General features: G+C 48.2%; 1 protein-coding gene across 1 annotated transcript in view; it reads left to right on the top strand.

The window, feature by feature from the left end:
- Positions 1-13,857, top strand: part of FAM131A (family with sequence similarity 131 member A) — a 61,034-nt gene extending 47,177 nt beyond the window's left edge. The window contains exon 5 of the mRNA XM_029616325.1: positions 11,294-13,857. Coding sequence (XP_029472185.1) covers positions 11,294-11,784 — 491 coding nt within the window. The 3' untranslated portion in view covers positions 11,785-13,857. The remainder of the gene's footprint in view (positions 1-11,293) is intronic.
- Positions 13,858-20,509: the final 6,652 nt, after the last annotated feature.

Here is a 20,509-nt window from a genome sequence, read left to right as displayed (position 1 = left end):
TCAATGGGTGCTAAAGACTGTATGTCATCCACGTATATATAAAATTGTAAGCCCAGACCCGCAAGTAGATGACAAATAGGCAAAATATAAACATTAAAAAGGGTCGCAGATAGGGTGGACCCTTGAGGTACACCTGTCATAATTGGAATTTTTTCAGAAAATGAATTATTAAATTTAACTTGAAAGGATCTATTTGTGAGAAATGATACAAACCATTTAAGAGTGTATAGTGTCTGCTTAGGGGTCTATAGCAGTCCATCTTGTTCTGTTGTCATGCGCTCAGCCAGCAATGGTACTTTATCTGTACCAGCACACCTGAGAGCGAGCTTTATCCCTAGCAGGACCTCACTCATGGGATTCTCTACCACTAGAAGCCAAACCCCGCAGTCTTCAAGAAGAAAATAAAGGCCTATGCTTAATCCAACGATGGCTACGTTAACACTACCCCAGCTACACTTGATTTCATGCTATCCTCAGAAATTAGAGCGCACCTGGTACATCTGATGTCTTTCTTTTATAGTTTTCTTTTATTGATTTTAGTACTTACCTTCTAAAGATTTTTTAAAATAGAAACATTTTTTGTACATTTTAGCTTAACGTTTTTCTTAAGTAACCGTGTAACTTATTGTATACCTTTTAATGCTGTTTTATTACATTGTAAACCGATGTGATGTTTCCTTCGAACTTCGGTATATAAAAGCAAATAAATAACTAGGAGTTGTATTAGTCTTCTAGGGTCCGCTGTAATATCTGCAGTAGTGATCTTTCCTGGAGAGGGTTGCTTGGGAGTTTGTTTTGTTTTGATATGGCAGATGTGTCTTCGGGGTGAATTGTATTCTTGGAAGGCTGTGATAGTTTTTATTGGACTTTTTAAGCATTAACCAAAAATACCGACTGTGAGCTCTTGAGACAATAAGGGACCCGCTTTAGATGAGAATGGCTCTGATCTGACATATGAAGAAGGGACCTATGTAGTTTTTAAAGCTTTTGTACAATATTTTTAGGTACATGCATTTTTAATTTTACAAGTATTTCAGACAGCCCGGCTTGTTCTGTTTTCCAAATATGAGGTGTATTGGTATTTTAGATCCTGGTGTAATATTGGCAGTGATGCTTTTCCATAAGTAAGGTTGTTAGTGCAGTTTGTGGGATGGGAGGTTTACTATATTATAATTGCTTGTTTATGGCTTTCTGAGGGCCAAGCACCCCCCCATTACAATAGGCATAATGACATGTGGTTGCATGTGGGGGACAAGACTGAATCCCCTACTATATACGTCACTGCATGCTAACTTTAGCTGGATAACTTATCCATTACCCAGTATACTGAAGAAATTTAGCAACTCCTTACAAACACACTTTTCTGAAATTTGCTTGAGGATTACCTCACTTCCAATCTTATTTGTTTTATGTGGTCCTGCTCCAGCCCCTTCCACAGTGAACACTGAATAGAAATATTTGTTAAGCAATTTCACTTTTTCCTCCTCATCGTCGTCTCCGTATTCCTCTCCACCTTTGGGTCTCCCAGTGCCATTTTTGCACTTATTTATTTATTTATCTGATTTTTATATTTCAGTTTTCAGTGCTTCAAAGCAGGTGACATTCAGGTCCTATAGTTATTTCCCTGACCCCAGAGGGCTCATAATCTAAGTTTGTACCTGAGTCACTTACCTAAAGGCACAAGGAGTGGGAATGGGATTTGAACCCTGGTCTCCCTGGTTTGCTGCTCTATCCACGAGGCTACTCCACACTTTCTTGCATCACTAACATATCTAAAAAAAAAAACAAGTCTTATCCCCTCCATCTTACCATATTTTTGCTATTTTTTTCTTCCATTTGAATTTTTGCTTTCCTGACTACTTTCCCATCTTCTCTTAATTTTTCCAGATATTGTTGCCCGTCTTTCTCTTTCTGCAATCTCTTGTAGTTTATGAACATTTATCCATTTACATACATAGTGATCCATCCAGTCTGCCCAGCAATTTCCTTATGGTAGTAACTGCCACTCCACGCAGGTTACCCCCATTTGTTCTGTTACGGGCAGTGTTTCTCCCGTGCCCTTTTTAAGTCATTAACCGTTCTCGTCTTTGCCACCAATTCTGGTAGGACATTAGAGGCATCCAACACCCTCTCTGTGAAGAAATACTTCTTGGTATTGGTTGTGAGTCGCCTCCCATGGAGTTTTATTTCATGACCCCTAGTTCTACTATTTACTTTCCTACTGAAGAGTTTGAAGTTTGTGTATCGATAATACCTGTCAGGTATCTGAAGGTCTGTGTCCTATCTCCCTAGACGTCCTCTCCTCTAGGGTTATACATATTTAGATCTTTCAGCCTCTTCTCGTAGCTCTTCTGAAACAGAGCCCCCACCATTCTGGTCACATTCCTCCGGACCGTTTCCATCCTGTCTCTATCCTTTTTGAGATACAATCTCCAGAACGAAACACACACTCCAGGGTGAGGCCTCACCAAGGTCTCACCAAGGTGTTCTGTGCAAGGGCATCATCACTTCCCTTTTCCTGCTGGTTATTCCTCTCTCTGTGTGGCCCAGCTTTAGCTATTGCCTTGTCACATTACTTTGCCACCTTCAGATCGCCAGGCACAGTCATGCCAAGGTCCCTCTCCTGCTCCATACATACATACATTAAGATTGGGCTCCCGTATGAGGGTTGTTTTTGCAAGAAATATATTTTATTGGCATCTTCAATAAACGTGGTTTATTTATAAATAAGATGGATATTATTTTTGACATAAAGACCTACTTCTCCCCCTTTTCTGTCCTGCCGTATCCCAACCATGAGACTCCGTGAACCAGGTCTCTGTAACAGCAACAATGTCAAAGTCTGCTTCCACCATTAAAGGCCTGCAGGTCTGGAATTTTATTGCCCAGACTACGAGCATTTGTGGTCAGAGCTTTCCAACTTTTCTCCCTTGCTTTGCTGCTCTTCCTGGTCACTTTTTCTGATTTTATTCTCTTCTCCCAATTCCTGTATTGCTTGGAGGTAACCTGCCAATTTCCTTGGCTAACCTCCTGCCAGCCCTGCTTTCTGGTTTACAAGCCCAATAACGTATGCTCTGAATGTCTCACTTAGCATCCTCTTTCCTGCTAAGGACAAATATAGACCATCCTTATAGCATAAACCTTTTGCTACTCCAAACATGGCCCCAGCCTCCAATGTAACCAAAGCCACTTGCTTTATACTAAGTTTTAAGCCAGGAATTGAAATTATCTGTATGGCATGACCTTTCCTTATCCTTTCCATGAATAGGTAATGCTTCTGAAAAGGCAATAGTCTTTGCCATGTGTCTAATCTTCTTCCCTAGATTTAGGGGATCATTCTGGGCTGCATGCATATCATTTATAACAAGATCATTGTTCTCCAGATGGATGATAATATTCATATTAGAGCCCTTACTTCCGTCTGTAATTGCACTGAGTATCTGGTGTGCATTTCTATTAGCTGAGGATCCTGGAAAGCATTTAACTGTTGTGTCCCCATCAAAACGAGTCCCCAGACTGATTCCACTGATGAACGAGTCTCCCAGCAGAAGCAGCTTTCTTTTATGACATTTGATCATGTTGAAGGGTATCTGGGTGTATTGGGTGACTGCTTCCATTTACGACATCACTTCTTGTTCTATTGCTGGAGCTTCTTCATTTTTCAATGCAGCATAGGCGTTATGTAAGGGTAACAGTGGGGACAGTGAGTGTCTCTCTTCATCATAAGCCTTATTCTGCCAGAGCCCACTCTAATCCAATTATTCTTGGGTTCTGAATCCTGGATGTCTGACGTCTCTGTGGGAGTGGGGACAGATTAGCAGGACGCTGCACAGTGGGAGAAACTGGGGTCTCAAAGTCACAGGTCGTCTTCTGTCAGAGCCTGCTGAAACCATTTATTCCTGGGTTTCTCAATCCTCTGTGGAAATTGGGGAAGAGATGCTGAATACTGCAAGGACGGGCAGGGTTTGTGAAATTTAAGACAATTCCACTTTCAAATGAGTCAGTTCCTTTTTCATTGCAGACAGTTCAAAGCAAGTTGGCCAATCCTTAATTCTCCCAAGAGTAGACCTTACAACACAAGGTCTATTTCAGCTGCTTCCTTAGGAAATCATAGCAGCCTCTTTTTCCTCTTCCCTTTATTTACTTCCTGCCAGATTAACCCACAGTGCCTCCTCCTTACCTCGTAAGCTTAGCAATTTTGTTGTTTTAATACTGTTCTTTATATATAATGCCACACTCCCTTCCTTCCTACCTGGTCCTTCCTGAATAGATCGCAGCCAGGTACAGCTATGTCCAGGTCATGGCTTTCTGTCACAAACCACTACATCTAAACCAGTTTCTTCCATGACCGCCTCTCGATCTGGGGCTTTATTTCCCATACTGTGAGCATTAGCTTAGATAGATTTCCAGATGTTGCCCTTTTTCCCACTTATGTTCACCCATTCCTGATGATGCTAGTTTAAAGCCCCCCTCAGTATGTTTGCTATTCTATGTTGGAAGATGCTGCACCCCTTCTTTGATAAGTGACTCCCATCTCTGCTTTGCAATCCTTGAATCATCATCCTATGATGCAGAAAGCCAAAATGCTCCTATCCTAGAATTTGCCCTACAGATTTATTTATTTATTTATTTATTTATTTATTTAAGGGAGGTACTTAATCTCATCTCCTGCTGAGAGGAGGTAGTGGGAAGAGATAGTGTGTGGGTTAAAGGGGGGTGGAGGGAGACGACGTGAGGTGAAATAATAAGGAGCTCTGTTTTAGCAGTGTTAAGAGCCAGGAAGTTGTCTGAGAGTAGAGTGTTGATGTCGGTGAGTGCTGAGTCCCAAGTTTTCAAGGCATTCGGTAATGAGTCAGTTATGGGAGTGAGGATCTGCACATCATCGGCATAGATAAAGTGCGGAAGACCAAGTTTGGAGAGGAGTTGACAGAGTGGGAGGAGGTAAATATTGAAGAGGGTGGAGGAGAGTGACGAGCCTTGTGGGACCCCTTGCGACAGGTTAATAGGTTTTGATTCACAGTGTCCAATTTTTACACTGTATTGACTGTCGTTTAGATGTGATTGGAACCAGCGGAGAGGGGAACCAGAGATGCCGATTTCTTTGAGGCGCTTTAAAAGGATATTGTGATTGACTGTGTCGAAGGCGGATGAAATGTCTAAGAGCAAGAATGTAGGATTGCCCTTTGTCAAGAGCTTTCAGTATGCATTCAGAGAGGGAGATGAGAAGGGTTTCGGTGCTATGGTGTCTGCGAAACCCATATTGGGAAGGGAAGAGAATGGGATGATCATCAAGGTAGTCAGTCAGCTGCCGGTTAATGATTTTTTCTAGGATTTTAGAAAGTAAAGGAAGGTTGGAGACAGGGCGATAATTGGCAGGTTCAGAGGGATCAAGGGTGGGTTTTTTTAGAATAGGTTTTATAATGGCCTGTTTAAGTTGCATTGGGACCGAGCCAAGTGATATGGATTTATTAATAATGTTGGCTATGGGTTTAGATATTATGTTGGGAATGGTGAGGAGGGTCTTGCTGGGATGGTATCTGAGGGATGCACTGCTGGTTTGATTTTCTTGAGAATGGATTCTATTTCTAAGGGGATGGTATTCTCGAAGGAAGTAAATGTAGCAGTGGTATTCGCTGCTTGGGTGGTGTTGAGCATGAGCATGGTAGACGTTGTGCTAGCTGAAAGGGTGTTGGTGTGTGTGTGTGGGGAGGTGAAGTGTGACATCAGTGTCTCAATTTTGTTGTGGAAAAATAAGGCCAATTTTTCGCATTTGGATTGGTTGTCATTGATGGGGGAGGGATTGAGAGGAGATGTAATTAGATTGGAAACATATTGAAAGAGGGCTCGGGGGTTGAATTGGAACTGGTGAATTCTTTGGGAGTAGAAGTCTTTTTTTGGCTTTGTCAGTGGCTTCTCGATAGGAGTGGAGATAGGATCGATACTTAGATTGTAGGGCAGGGGCTTGCTCTTTGCACCATCTTTTTTCGAGATTTCTGAGGTTAGTTTTCATGGTTCTGAGTTCGGGAGTGTACCATGGTTTCTTTTTATTATTGGCAGGGTTGATTTCTCTATATTGTGTGGGGCAAAGTTTGTCAGCCACATTGTTGGTAAGTTGAAGCCAAGAGGAAAAGGCGGTGTTGGCATCAGTAAGGTCAAGCTTAGGAAGTTCATCTGAGAGGGCTTCAATGAGGTTGTCTGTTTTACATGGTTTGCAGAAGTTGATGGTTTTCTTAATGAGTGTGGGGTGGGGGGAATTTTTTATTGTGCAGCTGGTATCAATGCGGAAATGGTAGGACCAGGGGATGGGCATGCATCGAGGGGGTTCAGGTTGAATGAGGGAGTTGGTGAAGATGAGGTCAAGTTTGTGCCCTGCCTTGTGTGTGGGATTGGTGATAATCTGCTTGAAGCCTAGAGCATTCAGGGAGGCCAGGATGGAATCGCATGACGGGGAAGGGGGGCTGCGGTCCACGTGGAGGTTCAGATTCCTGAGGATGATAGCAGGGGAGGTGATGTCTAGATGTTTGGTGATGTATTCAGTCAGGAGGGAGGGGTTATTTTCAAGGATCCCTAGGGGAGCGTATATTAAACAGATTTGGAGGGAGGGTGATTTAAAAAGATCTATCTCCAGTTTGGAGGGGGTGTGTGATAGGTTGTAGAGTGAGACTGAATTTCTTTTTAGCAGCAAGCAGAATGCCTCCTCCTCTTCTTTTGCATCTTGGAATTGAGTAAATGTTGTATAGGTCGTTTGGGAGTTGGTTTAATAACACTGCGTCTGAGTCCTTTAGCCATGTCTCAGTAATTGTGCAGATGTCGGGGATGTCGTCAGTGAGGATGTCGTTGAGTATAGTGGCTTTTTTTTTTTTTTTTTTACAATAGATTTCGCGTTTAGGAGGAGGATAGTGAAGGTGGTAAATCCAATTAGTTGGGTGAGTGGGGAGGCCATGATGGTAATTAGAGACCTGTGGTGCAAGGGGTATTGATGATGCCATGGGGCTCTGTATGTGGTGGTAAAGTGCTTGAGGATGGGAATGGAGTGGGAAAACATAGTATAATGAGATTAGAAACCTGTATATGAAGAGGGTTGGTTACGAGGAGAAAGGGTACGTCACTGGAGGGTGTAGTAGGGGAAGAGGGGAAATGTAGGGGGGAAAAGGGACGGGTAACGCTTCTGAGGAGTTGCTAGTAGAAGGAAGGGAGGAGTCCGAGGAAGGAGACCAGAGGAGCGACTACTCCTTCAGCGTGAGAGGTTTAATGTGGCAGCTCCACCGGAGGTAAGGTACCCAATGTGTGCGGTCCTCTGGCGTTGTGTGGCTGGGTAGGACTTGGCCTTCGGCTCTGGCTCGGACCCCGATGGGTCTCCCATGCTGAAGGCAATGAGCCGGGTGCAAGCGGGCAGTGAAGAGCAGTAGGGTAGCAAGTTCGTCGCTCTGGTGCAGAATAACGATATTAGAATCCTTTGTAACAGTCCTGGGCTTTACCCCTCATGCTTAAGGATCCTCTGTGCTTAACCCAGGCTTTACCCCTCACTCCCTCACAGCTAAGGATCCTCTGTGCCTATCCCAGGCTTTACCCCTCACTCTCCCACAGCTAAGGATCCTCTGTACTTATCCCAGGCTTTACCCCTCACTCCCCCACAGCTAAGGATCCTCTGTGCTTATCCCAGGCTTGACCCCTCACTCCCTCACAGCTAAGGATCCTCTGTGCCTATCCCAGGCTTTATCCCTCACTCCCCCACAGCTAAGGATCCTCTCTGCTTAACCCAGGCTTTACCCCTCACTCCCTCACAGCTAAGGATCCTCTGTGCCTATCCCAGGCTTTACCTCTCACTCCCTCACAGCTAAGGATCCTCTGTGCTTATCCCAGGCTTTACCTCTCACTCCCCCACAGCTAAGGATCCTCTGTGCTTATCCCAGGATTTACCCCTCACTCCCTCACAGCTAATGATCCTCTGTGCTTATCCTAGACTTTACCTCTCATCTATAAATTATTTGTGCCTGTTTTGCATTTTACCTCTCACATCTAAAGATCCTCTGTTTATCCTGTGCTTTATCCCTTATACCTAAGGATCCTCTGTAATTATCCCAGGTTTTGCTCCTCACACCCTTATGGCAGAATAGTGCATGGCTGAGTGCTGTTATTGTCCACTGCAAGGGCTGAGCGCTGTATGATTGTGCACTGCATGGCTGAATGCGGTATGATTGTGCACCGCATGGCTAAGCAATGTAGGCTGAGTGCTGTATGATGTGTACTGCATGGCTGCACACAGTATGATGTGCACTACATGGCTGAGCACTGAATGATTATGCACTGCATGGTGGAGTGCTGTATGATTGTGCACTGCATGGCTAAGTACTGAATAATGGTGCACTGCATGCCTGAGTGCTGTATGATGGTGCACTGCATGCCTGAGTGCCTGGGTAATTGCCAGGTTCTTGTGGCCTGGTTTTGGCCTCTGTTGGAAACAGGATGCTGGGCTTGATGGACCCTTGGTCTGACCCAACATGGCAATTTCTTATGTTCTTATGTATGATTGTGCAGTGAATGGGCTGAATGCTGTATGGCTGAGTACAGTATATTTGTGCACTGCATGGCTGAGTGCTGTATGATTGTGCACTGCATGGGCTGAGCATGCTATGATTGTGCACTACCTGGCTGATCACTGTATGATTGTGCACTAAAAGGGCTGAGCATGGTATGATTGGGCACTAATGGCTGAGCACTGAATGATTGTGCACTGCACAGCTGAGTGCTGTATGGCTGATCACATTATGATTGTGCAGTGAATGGGCCGAGCATGGAATGATTGTGCACTGCATGGGCTGAGCACGGTATGATTGTGCCCTAATGGCTGAGCACCGTATGATTGTGCACTACATAGCTGAGTGCTATATCATTGTGCACTGCATGGTTGAGCACTATACAAATGTGCTCTGCATAGCTGAGTGCTGTATCATTGTGCACTGTATGGCTGATCATGTTATGATTGTGTAGTGGATGGGCTGAGTGCTGTATGATTGTGCAGTGAATGGGCTGAATGCTGTATGGTTGAGTACAGTATATTTGTGCATTGCATGGCTGAGTACTATATGATTGTGCACTGCACAGCTGAGTGCTGTATGGCTGATCATGTTATGATTGTGCAGTGGATGGGCTGAGCATGGTATGATTGTGCACTAATGGCTGAGCACTGTATGATTGTGGACTGCATAGCTGAGTGCTGTATCATTGTGCACTGTATGGCTGATCACGTTATGATTGTGCAGTGAATGGGCTGAGTGCTGTATGGCTGAATACAGTATATTTGTGCACTGCATGGCTAAGTACTGTATGATTGTGCACTGCACAGCTGAGTGCTATTTGGCTGATCATGTTATGATTGTGCAGTGGATGGGCTGAGTGCCGAATAATTGTGCAGTGGATGGGCTGAGTGCTGTATGGCTGATCACGTTATGATTGTGCACTGCATGGCTGAGTACTGTATGATTGTGCAGTGGATGGGCTGAGTGCTGTATGGCTGATCACGTTATGATTGTGCAGTGGATGGGCTGAGTGCTGTATGGCTGATCACGTTATGATTGTGCAGTGGATGGGCTGAGTGCTGTATGGCTGATCACGTTATGATTGTGCAGTGGATGGGCTGAGTGCTGTATGGCTGATCACGTTATGATTGTGCAGTGGATGGGCTGAGTGCTGTATGGCTGATCACGTTATGATTGTGCTGTGGATGGGCTGAGTGCTGTATGGCTGATCACGTTATGATTGTGCACTGCATGGCTGAGTACTGTATGATTGTGCAGTGGATGGGCTGAGTGCTGTATGGCTGATCACGTTATGATTGTGCAGTGGATGGGCTGAGTGCTGTATGGCTGATCACGTTATGATTGTGCAGTGGATGGGCTGAGTGCTGTATGGCTGATCACGTTATGATTGTGCAGTGGATGGGCTGAGTGCTGTATGGCTGATCACGTTATGATTGTGCAGTGGATGGGCTGAGTGCTGTATGGCTGATCACGTTATGATTGTGCAGTGGATGGGCTGAGTGCTGTATGGCTGATCACGTTATGATTGTGCAGTGGATGGGCTGAGTGCTGTATGGCTGATCACGTTATGATTGTGCAGTGGATGGGCTGAGTGTTGTATGGCTGATCACGTTATGATTGTGCAGTGGATGGGCTGAGTGCTGTATGGCTGATCACGTTATGATTGTGCAGTGGATGGGCTGAGTGCTGTATGGCTGATCACGTTATGATTGTGCAGTGGATGGGCTGAGTGCTGTATGGCTGATCACGTTATGATTGTGCAGTGGATGGGCTGAGTGCTGTATGGCTGATCACGTTATGATTGTGCAGTGCATGGGCTGAGTGCTGTATGGCTGATCACGTTATGATTGTGCAGTGCATGGGCTGAGTGCTGTATGGCTGATCACGTTATGATTGTGCAGTGCATGGGCTGAGTGCTGTATGATTCTATACTACAAGGCTGAGCACTCTAATGACTTTCCAGTCTTGCTTTGTTGAACTGGTTTCTCTTTCCTTTCCTGGTCTGGTGAAGATTCTGATCAGCTGGGTCCTTGAGAGCACCCTCACGCTCTTTCTTTCCATACTTGTTTTGTGGAGTGCTGAGTCCTCATAGGTGCAATATTTTCTTTTCTCATATTTGGGATAGTTCTGAATTAGCACATTTTAAATGCCACTACTTTCAGACTTGATTACAGATAAGTGGTTAAAGCAGCGGGGTGAGAGCCAGGAAAGCCCAGGGTTTAAATCCCACTGCTGCTGCTTGTGACCTTGGGCAAGTCACTTCATCCTGTATTGCTTCAGGTGCAAGGAAACACCTCCAGTACCTGAATACATCTCACCTTGAGTTACAATGAAAAGGCCTGAGCTAAATTCACTAAATAAATCTTGCAGTGCCAGAGTTTTGCATCTTAAACTGGGAAGATTTGAATACTGTAAGACAGAAATGCTTTCCCCTGCACAGTCAGCCTCATCCCAGCTTTGGTTTCTGTCAGATATGTAGAATTGGAGGGGAGGGAAATAGAGGCCCAGGAGAGAATGGAAGAGCTTATTCAGTTGCCTAGGACCACTGCATGGATTTACTGGTGTTTTTCTAGGGCATCAACTTTGAACACAGTTTTTAATACAATTTATTTCTCCCCTTTCCAAAAGACTCATATCCCACAATGCACTGTTGGCGTCATTGCTTCTGTACCAGTGCCAGGCTGGGGAATGGTACTGGGGGGCATAATAGGTGGGAAATAATTTCTTCTCAATTTTCTTTTGATCTTTTGTAGATACGACTCCACATCTGCAACCCGGGAGTTATCTGAAGGATTTCCTGCACAGCCGTCTTTGCCAGCTCAGCGCTGGGCAGAGCTCCTGTGAGCCGGAGAGCGACTCCCCAGCAACGCTCTGCTCCAGTCTGTGCAGCCTTGAGGACCAGCTTCTTCTCAAGGAACTCAGTTCCCCAGCCGAGCTGGCAGCCAAGCTCCTGGGCTCCATGAGTGGGGACCAAGAGGCTCCTCTTTCTAAGCTGCCACCATCTGGCGAAGAAGCTTACAGGAGCCTGGGCCAGCTGGAGTGTGAGGACTCCACATACTCCATGTCCTTCACCGAGTCCTGCCTTTCTCCCACGGAGGAAGAGCTGCTTTCCTGCAAGGACTATCACACAGTTTGTGCGTTGCACAAGGACAGCTGCCAGGTCAGGCGTAGAGTGTCTGACGTGGCATCTTCAGGGGTCGTGTCACTGCTGGACGAGGAGGAAGAGGAGGCTGAAGAACAGTGAATTCCTCCTGACTTTGAGGCATGCTTTCACTTGCCATCTCCCACTCTGATTCCCTGTCCCCCTTCTCATTAACCAGGTCCCTACACCTTACATATTTTTTTTTCATCGAGAACAGGCTTGGAATGCTCACACAATCTGAGGCTAAATTGCCAGTTTTCATATGTACAATTCACGAAAGATCCTGCCCCAGTCATTGTTCATGTGAGGATCTCTCCTGCATGCTTCTGAGGTCCTGCCCCAGTCACTGCTCTTCATCTGAGGATCTCTCCTGCATGCTCCTGAGGTCCTGCCCCCGTCACTGCTCTTCATCTGAGGATCTCTCCCCTTCAAGACCCTGAGGCCCTGCCCCAGTCACTGCTCTTCATCTGAGGATCTCTCCTGCATGCTCCTGAGGTCCTGCCCCATTCACTGCTCTTCATCTGAGGATCTCTCCTGCATGCTCCTGAGGTCCTCCCCCAGTCACTGCTCTTAATCTGAGGATCTCTCCCCTTCAAGGCCCTGAGGCCCTGCCCCAGTCACTGCTCTTCATCTGAGGATCTCTCCCCTTCAAGGCCCTGAGGCCCTGCCCCAGTCACTGCTCTTCATCTGAGGATCTCTCCCCTTCAAGGCCCTGAGGTCCTGCCCCAGTCACTGCTCTTCATCTGAGGATCTCTCCCCTTCAAGGCCCTGAGGCCCTGCCCTAGTCACTGCTCTTCATCTGAGGATCTCTCCCCTTCAAGGCCCTGAGGTCCTGCCCCAGTCACTGCTCTTCATCTGAGGATCTCTCCCCTTCAAGGCCCTGAGGTCCTGCCCCAGTCACTGCTCTTCATCTGAGGATCTCCCCCGCAAGGTCCTGAGGCCCTCCCCCAGTCATTGCTCTTTAGTTGGGGTTCCCTTTCCTGCATAGTTCTGCCAAAATTGTTACCCTCACTGTAGATTTTCTACCTGATGACCTTCCCTCACTGTGATGTTTCTGATGAGCTTGTTTCACTTTGGAATTTCCTCCCAAATTTTCACCCCTACTAAGGTGTATTCCCTGAGACTGCACCACCTCAGTGGCTTTTCCTTATCTGGGTCCTGCCCCGCTGTGGCTTTTCCTCTAATGGTTCTATTCCCATTATGATTTTTCCTCATCTGGTAGGTCTGTTCCCCACTGTGACATTTCTTCCTATGGCCCCACCCACGCGGCCTCTTCCTTTTGTTTTATTCTCTCTCTTTTTCTGTTTTGCATGATCACATCTGGCTGTGGACCATGAATTGGGCTGGTAGAGAATTAGGTATGTGTGCGTGCTCTGTGCACCATCCTCTGGGAAAGGAAAGTTGATGGCATGGGCTGGATGTTGTGTTGCTTGCCCAGATGATGGTCAGGAGGCATGCGTCTGTCCAGGCATTGGCCAAGTGGTGCATGGCTGCTCAGGCATTTTTTAGGAGGCCCAGAAATTGGCCAGAAGGTGCATGGCAGACCACATATTGGCCAGTTGGTATGTGGCTTCCCAGGCCGACTGGGAAGGGTGTGGCTGTCTATTGGCATGGCTTTGTGGTTTTGTGCTGTGTTTGCTGAGAATTATATGTCCATCATGGAAACAAGCCTAACTCTAATAACAAAAGCCCTGGACTCCGTGAATGCTGGAATGTCCCGAAAGGAACCTTATACCTTCTCCAGACTTCTTTACTTACGACTTGTAGTGACTTTCATGGCAATGAACCCTCATTCTGGGGAGGCAGAAAATGAAATCAGAGGAGGAAGCAAAGAAGGAAGATGGAAAATCAACTGAGATGGAAATTTCTCTTTTATAATAAGAGGGGGTGACCTTTCTCTCCCTGCCCCCTCCTACGTTCTGTCTTTCTGTTTTTCTCCGCCCTCATCCCAACTATTTTCTTCTTGCCTTTGAATTTCTCTTTTCCCCTTTGCTGCACACTTTGACTGTTTCCGGGTGGAGCATGAGGAGAAGTACAGACAGCTGAGCAGAACCTTCTATGTGCGCAAGAGATGTTTTCTCTATTTTTGTATCTGTCTTTGTTCGCTGTTTCTACAGGCTGCACGAAGCGTTGGTGCTGTGGATGTGAGAATAATTTATAGATGGGTCTTCCTTCTTTTTTGTTCTTGTTTGTTCTTCTTTGAGCTGCACTCATTGTCAGAGAGAGAGAGAGTCTCATGATGTGGGAGTAGATGAGCCCACAGCAAGACCCAGAGAATCAGAGCTTTTCTGGCCCTTCAACCTCCCCAGGATATAAAACACAAGACCCACAGACTCAGATTATCCACAACACCATAACCTCCTCTGAATACAATACAAGACCCACAGATTCAGGGCTTTCATAACTCTTCAACCTCCCTAGGACACCAGGTCATACACACTCTGGGCTTCCACAGCGCTTCAACTTCCCCAGTATAGAGCACAAACCCCACCGACTTGGGGCTTCCTTGACACCTCTACCTCCCCAAGACAGAGCAAGGCCTACAGATACAGGGCTTCCATAGCACGTCAAGCTCTCCAGGACACAAGATATACAGACTCAGGGCCTCCATGGTGCCTCAACCACCACACGGTCCAAAGAGCTTCCATGTCTCTTTCATCTCCGCGGGATACAATACAAGACACACATGATACAGGGCTTCCATAGCAGGTCAAGCTCTCCAGGACACAAGATATACAGACTCAGGGCCTTCATGGTGCCTCAACCACCACACAACCCAAAGACTTGGAGCTTCCATGTCTCTTTCATCTCCGCAGGATATAATACAAGACACACATGATTCAGGGCTTCCATAGCACGTCAAGCTCTCCAGGACACAAGATGTACAACTCAGGGCCTTCATGGTGCCTCAACCAGCACACGGCCCAAAGACTTGGAGCTTCCATGTCTCTTTCATCTCCGCAGGATATAATACAAGACACACATGATACAGGGCTTCCAAAGCATATCAAACTCCCTAGGACACAGAAAACACCCACTGGTCAGGACTATCATGGTGCCTCCAAACTCCCCAAGTCACAACACAAGATTCATTCATCTAGGGCTTCCACGGTACCTCAACTGTCCCAGGGTATAAGATCAGATCCACAGACTCATGGGTTTTCTGCCCCTTCACCTCCTCAAGAGACAATGCAAGACCCACAGACTCAGGGCTTCCACTTCCATGGTATCAGACAACATGCAAACAATTAAGGGTATGAGGCAAAGAGGTGAGGGGAAGGTGTAGAAAGGGGAGACAGAAGGGATTTACGAGCTGGTGACATTTTTGGTCTTCTCCCCTGGAAGATACATATTTACACATTATTCAAGCTGTAATCTAAGGCTACCTCAACATGTCTTGCAACATCTACTTGCTTTCAAAAGCCCAAGTAGTTTCCCACTTACAGTGATTCATTGTCCCTTTTCTGCCTTCACAATGCAAGCTTGGCAGCCTTTGTACCTTCCTCTGATCAGTATTAGGAAACTGCTGGAGAGGTGGATTATGCTGGGATTTCATTCTCAATATGTGCCAGGGATGGCAAGAAGAAGAAGGAAAAGTGTGCAGGGGCTCAGTCGATGGGTACCAGGGGCAGGAGTAAATCAGTGGGGACTCGGCAACTGGGAGTCAGGGGCAGGGGGGTTCAGGAGTGTTGGTTTAGGGGCAGGAGGGAGGAGCTCAGAATTGGGGTCTTGAGCAGGAGAAAAGCAGTGGGGACTTAAGAGTGAGGTCTCAGGGACAGGAGGCCAGAGGTTCAGCAGTGACAGATTAGGGGGCAGGAGCACAGCAATGGGGGCTCAAGAGCAGCAGGCAGGAATTCAGCCCTGGGGCTTCAGGGCAGGATAGCAGGAGGTAGGGGCACAGGAATTGAAGCTCAGTATCAATGGGTCTGCTCACCATTAGGGCTTCCAGGGAGTTCGACAGTGGGGCCTCAGGAAAAGAACAACAAGGTGCAAGGGCTCAGCACTGGGGGTTCAGGAGCATGCAGCAAGGGCCCAGCACTGGGGGATCAGGAGCATGCAGCAAGGCTCAGCACTGGGGGATAAGGAGCATGCAGCAAGGCTCAGCACTGGGGGGTCAGGAGCATGCAGCAAGGCCCAGCACTGGAGGGTCAGGAGCATGCAGCAAGGCCCAGCACTGGGGGATTAGGAGCATGCAGCAAGGACCCAGCACTGGGGGATCAGGAGCATGCAACAAGGGCCCAGCACTGGGGGATCAGGAGCATGCAGCAAGGACCCAGCACTGGGGGATCAGGAGCATGCAGCAAGGCTCAGCACTGGGGGATCAGGAGCATGCAGCAAGGTTCAGCACTGGGGGATCAGGAGCATGCAACAAGGGCCCGGCACTGGGGGATCAGGAGCATGCAGCAAGGGCCCGGCACTGGGGGATCAGGAGCATGCAACAAGGGCCCGGCACTGGGGGATCAGGAGCATGCAGCAAGGACCCGGCACTGGGGGATCAGGAGCATGCAGCAAGGACCCGGCACTGGGGGATCAGGAGCATGCAGCAAGGTTCAGCACTGGGGGATCAGGAGCATGCAGCAAGGGCCCGGCACTGGGGGATCAGGAGCATGCAGCAAGGGCCTGGCACTGGGGGATCAGGAGCATGCAACAAGGGCCCAGCACTGGGGGATCAGGAGCATGCAGCAAGGACCCAGCACTGGGGGATCAGGAGCATGCAGCAAGGACCCAGCACTGGGGGATCAGGAGCATGCAGCAAGGCTCAGCACTGGGGGATCAGGAGCATGCAGCAAGGCTCAGCACTGGGGATCAGGAGCATGCAGCAAGGTTCAGCACTGGGGGATCAGGAGCATGCAGCAAGGGCCCGGCACTGGGGGATCAGGAGCATGCAGCAAGGGCCCGGCACTGGGGGATCAGGAGCATGCAGCAAGGGCCCGGCACTGGGGGATCAGGAGCATGCTGCAAGGACCCGGCACTGGAGGGTCAGGAGCATGCAACAAGGGCCCGGCACTGGGGGATCAGGAGCATCAGCAAGGACCCAGCACTGGAGGGTCAGGAGCATGCAGCAAGGGCCCGGCCCTGGGGGATCAGGAGCATGCAGCAAGGGCCCGGCACTGGGGGATCAGGAGCATGCAGCAAGGGCTCGGCACTGGGGGGTCAGGAGTATGCAGCAAGGCCCTGGCACTGGGGGATCAGGAGCATGCAACAAGGGCCCGGCACTGGGGGATCAGGAGCATGCAGCAAGGACCCGGCACTGGAGGGTCAGGAGCATGCAGCAAGGACCCGGCACTGGAGGATCAGGGGCATGCAGCAAGGCTCAGCACTGGAGGGTCAGGGGCATGCAGCAAGGACCCAGCACTGGGGGATCAGGGGCATGCAGCAAGGCCCTGGCACTGGGGGATCAGGAGCATGCAGCAAGGACCCGGCACTGGAGGATCAGGGGCATGCAGCAAGGACCCAGCACTGGAGGATCAGGGGCATGCAGCAAGGACCCAGCACTGGGGGATCAGGGGCATGCAGCAAGGCTCATCACTGGAGGATCAGGGGCATGCAGCAAGGCTCAGCACTGGGGGATCAGGGGCATGCAGCAAGGCTCAGCACTGGGGGATCAGGAGCATGCAGCAAGGCTCAGCACTGGGGGATCAGGGGCGCATGCAGCAAGGGCTCAGCAGTTCAAGATTCTGGAGTAGGGGGCTAAGGGCTAAGCAGTGGAGGTTCAGGAATAGTGATTAATCTACTGCCCCTGCACAGGGACTTACAGCTGCCCCTGAAAATTATGCTGGGATCTGTAGCATTGTCAATCAGACTACAGATCCCAGCATGCTCTGTGTCTTGGGCTCTGGCCTGGAATCAGTGATAACTCATCAAAGGCCGGTAGCACAGGGGCACTTAGACTGTGGATAAAACTTATTCTGCTCCCCCTCCTTTCCTACACCCCCTTCCTTTCTCTCATTCCCTATCCTGTTACCCCCATCCCAATCCTCCTCCTTCCTTACTCCTCCCAATCCTTTCATCTTGCTTTCCCTCCCCTCCCCTCCCCATCCTCCCAGTTTACTCTCTCTCTCTCCATCCTGCTCCCCCTCCTTGGGCCTGCCTCATCATACTTTTTCCTCCCCCCCCCCCCTATACTTTTCCAGGAATGTGCATTTGGATGAACCAAAAATGAAACACGCAATGAATGAGACAATTTCTGGTTCATTTCAGGTCGATGGAACTGAGTGGGCACATTCCCCTGAAAAATGTGAAGTGTCGATATTGAAAGAGTTTGTCAGCAATGTCCAGGATTTGAAATCCAACTGGTTTCACTGTCCCTGACTTAATCCTGTCATTAGCTGGCTAAAATCTTGCCCAGATAAGTCGGGGGTGGGTAGGGGTGGTCTTGTGGCGTTATCCAGTTCGCCAGATAAATTTAAGACAGTCTCATAGCTGCCCTAGAGCTGTTGTGTTTGTGGCTTTGTGGACCCTTGGTCGCTGTGGAGATGACTCCGCCCATGGGGAGGGGTCCCCTGGGGAACCACAGCGATAGGCTAAACTCAATATAGCAGACACAGGATGGATGGAAGGCTTTATTGTACTGCTGTAGATAGATGACGTAAGCAGGAAGGTAAGGCACTGATATCCAGAAGGTGCCAATACGTTCAACAGGCTCGGATGTAGAATCTCACCCAGATGTTCATGATAGGCGGGAGCCCGCAGTGCAGGTAACGCCGCAGCTGGTGGGTGGAGTTGGAGCACCGGATCATAGAGGTACTCACAGGAATGTAGGTGTCTTCCTGATGATGAGATGGTGTGACCGAAGGACCGTGGTGCAGGATACATAGGCTGGTAGGCCCTCGAGGAGTGAGTACCTGATAGTCTGATATCCTGAAATGTAGAAGAGAGAGAAATACCCCCGAGGAGCGATTGTCTAGTTAGTTGAGAACCCCGAAAGGTAGTTGGAAGCGAGAGAACCCCGAGGAGTGGGTGTCCAGAGCTTCTAGAGGAGGGAGGCCCTTGGAGTGAAAGCGGCGTCTAAGCGTGCAGCTTTAGAGCGGTCAGAGTAGCTAAACCGAAGTCCTTGCTAACTCAAAGGTGGTAGCGAAATGGAGGCTTGATATACCCAGAGGTATTGACATCATGCGGTGGGCATGCCCCCGAGGTTCCCCCCATGACGTGTATTTGAACATAGGAGATGTGCGCACGCACCCTAGGAGGTCACGGGAGTGAGCATGGCAGACTGGAACGCCCATGCTAAGTTGGAGACGCCGAGGCCCTCGGCACTCAGCACCGGAGGCAGCCATCTTTCCCAAGGAGAGAGAATAGGGAAGAAAAGAGGTAAGGCAGAGCGGTCACAGCCGTCTTGGACCGATGGACGCAACAAGAGCTAGCTGGATAAACTTAGCCTCTGAATATCCATTATTGAGTTTATTTAGGTAATTTAGCTGGATGCCCCATGGCTGAATATCGACTCTCAAATTCTTTTTGGCTCATTGGTTCTGTCCCATTTAACTGTATGGGGGAAGAAAGGAAATGCATTTTTTAGACCTGAAGCCAGACAGATTGGACTCACTTAGAATTGGGATAGGACGGAGCAGGCCCAATCATGTTTTAGCACTTTTTTTTTTTAACTAGCCTATCCCAGTTGGCAGCTGCATGCCAAAACTTCATTAGTTTTTAGATGAAAGGGAAACTAAGAGCACTTTGAGCAGTGATCATTTTGTTCTCAGTGGTTCCTTTCTTTGATCTGAGAGACAGAGAAAGCAGACATTTTGAAGCTTAGAGTGAAAAAAGATAAGAAGAAACATAGTTCACAGGATAAAGCAAAGTGTGAGTTAAAGTTACTCAGTTAACTAGTAGCAGGGAAAAGTCTGCAAACTTTGTGTGACAGTTACAGTGTATATCATCAGGGTAAGGCTACAATTACTGCTGACACTATTCCAGTGGCTGCAGGAAAGATACAGCCATAGAGATTGTCTATTTCATGCAGCGTGTGGCGTATTTCTGCACTGCAGTGAATTAGCTTTCTGTGTAAAAGAGTTACTGTGACAGTGTATTGATTCTTGTGTGTGTGTGTGTCTCTTGCCCTAAGTTTGACTTATTTTCTAAGAGCTCCATATGTAGTCACAGTCCAGATAGCAAAGTTAGGAAAATTGGTTCTTACCTGTTAATTTTCGTTCCTGTAGTACACTGGATCAGTCCAGACAGCTGGGTTTTGCCTCCCCTCCAGCAGATGGAGACAGAGAAGTTTCTGACTGACTCTGCCCTTAAGATGAGGTGCCACCTGCAGTCCGTCAGTATTGAACTGTACCCAAGCCAGATGAAAGGAATGCAACACACACTATGTACAAATTTTTCCCCGAACGAGCAGAGGGAAGAAGAAACCTGGAAACTGAACAAGAAATGATGTCCGCAGAACACGCCTGCGTGGGACTAGAACCTGAGGCCAAACACTGATTGAGCGGACTCTCTAAATAGCCCAGCCCAACCTGGGCGGGAGTCTGGACTGATCTGGTATTCTACAGGAATGAAAATTAGCAGGTAAGAACCAATTTTCCTTTCCCTGTACATACCTGGATCAGTCCAGAGGGTGGGCCCCCGAAAATTCCGCTCGAAGCACCCTGTCACCAAAACCCCCCTCTGGGGCCTGGATGTCGAGATGGTAGTGCCTGGCAAATGTATGTAAGGACTTCCAAGTAGCCGCCCTACAGATTTCCTGAGGTGAGACTTGTTGACACTCAGGCCAAGAGGCCACAAGCGAGTGGGTAGAATGCGCATGGAGCCCGACCGGCACCAGCTGACCTTTTGCAATGTACGCAGAGCTAATGGCCTCCTTCAACCACCAAGCGATAGT

This window comes from Rhinatrema bivittatum, chromosome 9 (genome assembly GCF_901001135.1).
Source record: "Rhinatrema bivittatum chromosome 9, aRhiBiv1.1, whole genome shotgun sequence".
NCBI classification, from domain to species: Eukaryota; Metazoa; Chordata; class Amphibia; order Gymnophiona; family Rhinatrematidae; genus Rhinatrema; species Rhinatrema bivittatum.
Note: the sequence above shows the minus strand (reverse complement) of the source record. Positions and strands in the feature narration are given on the sequence as shown.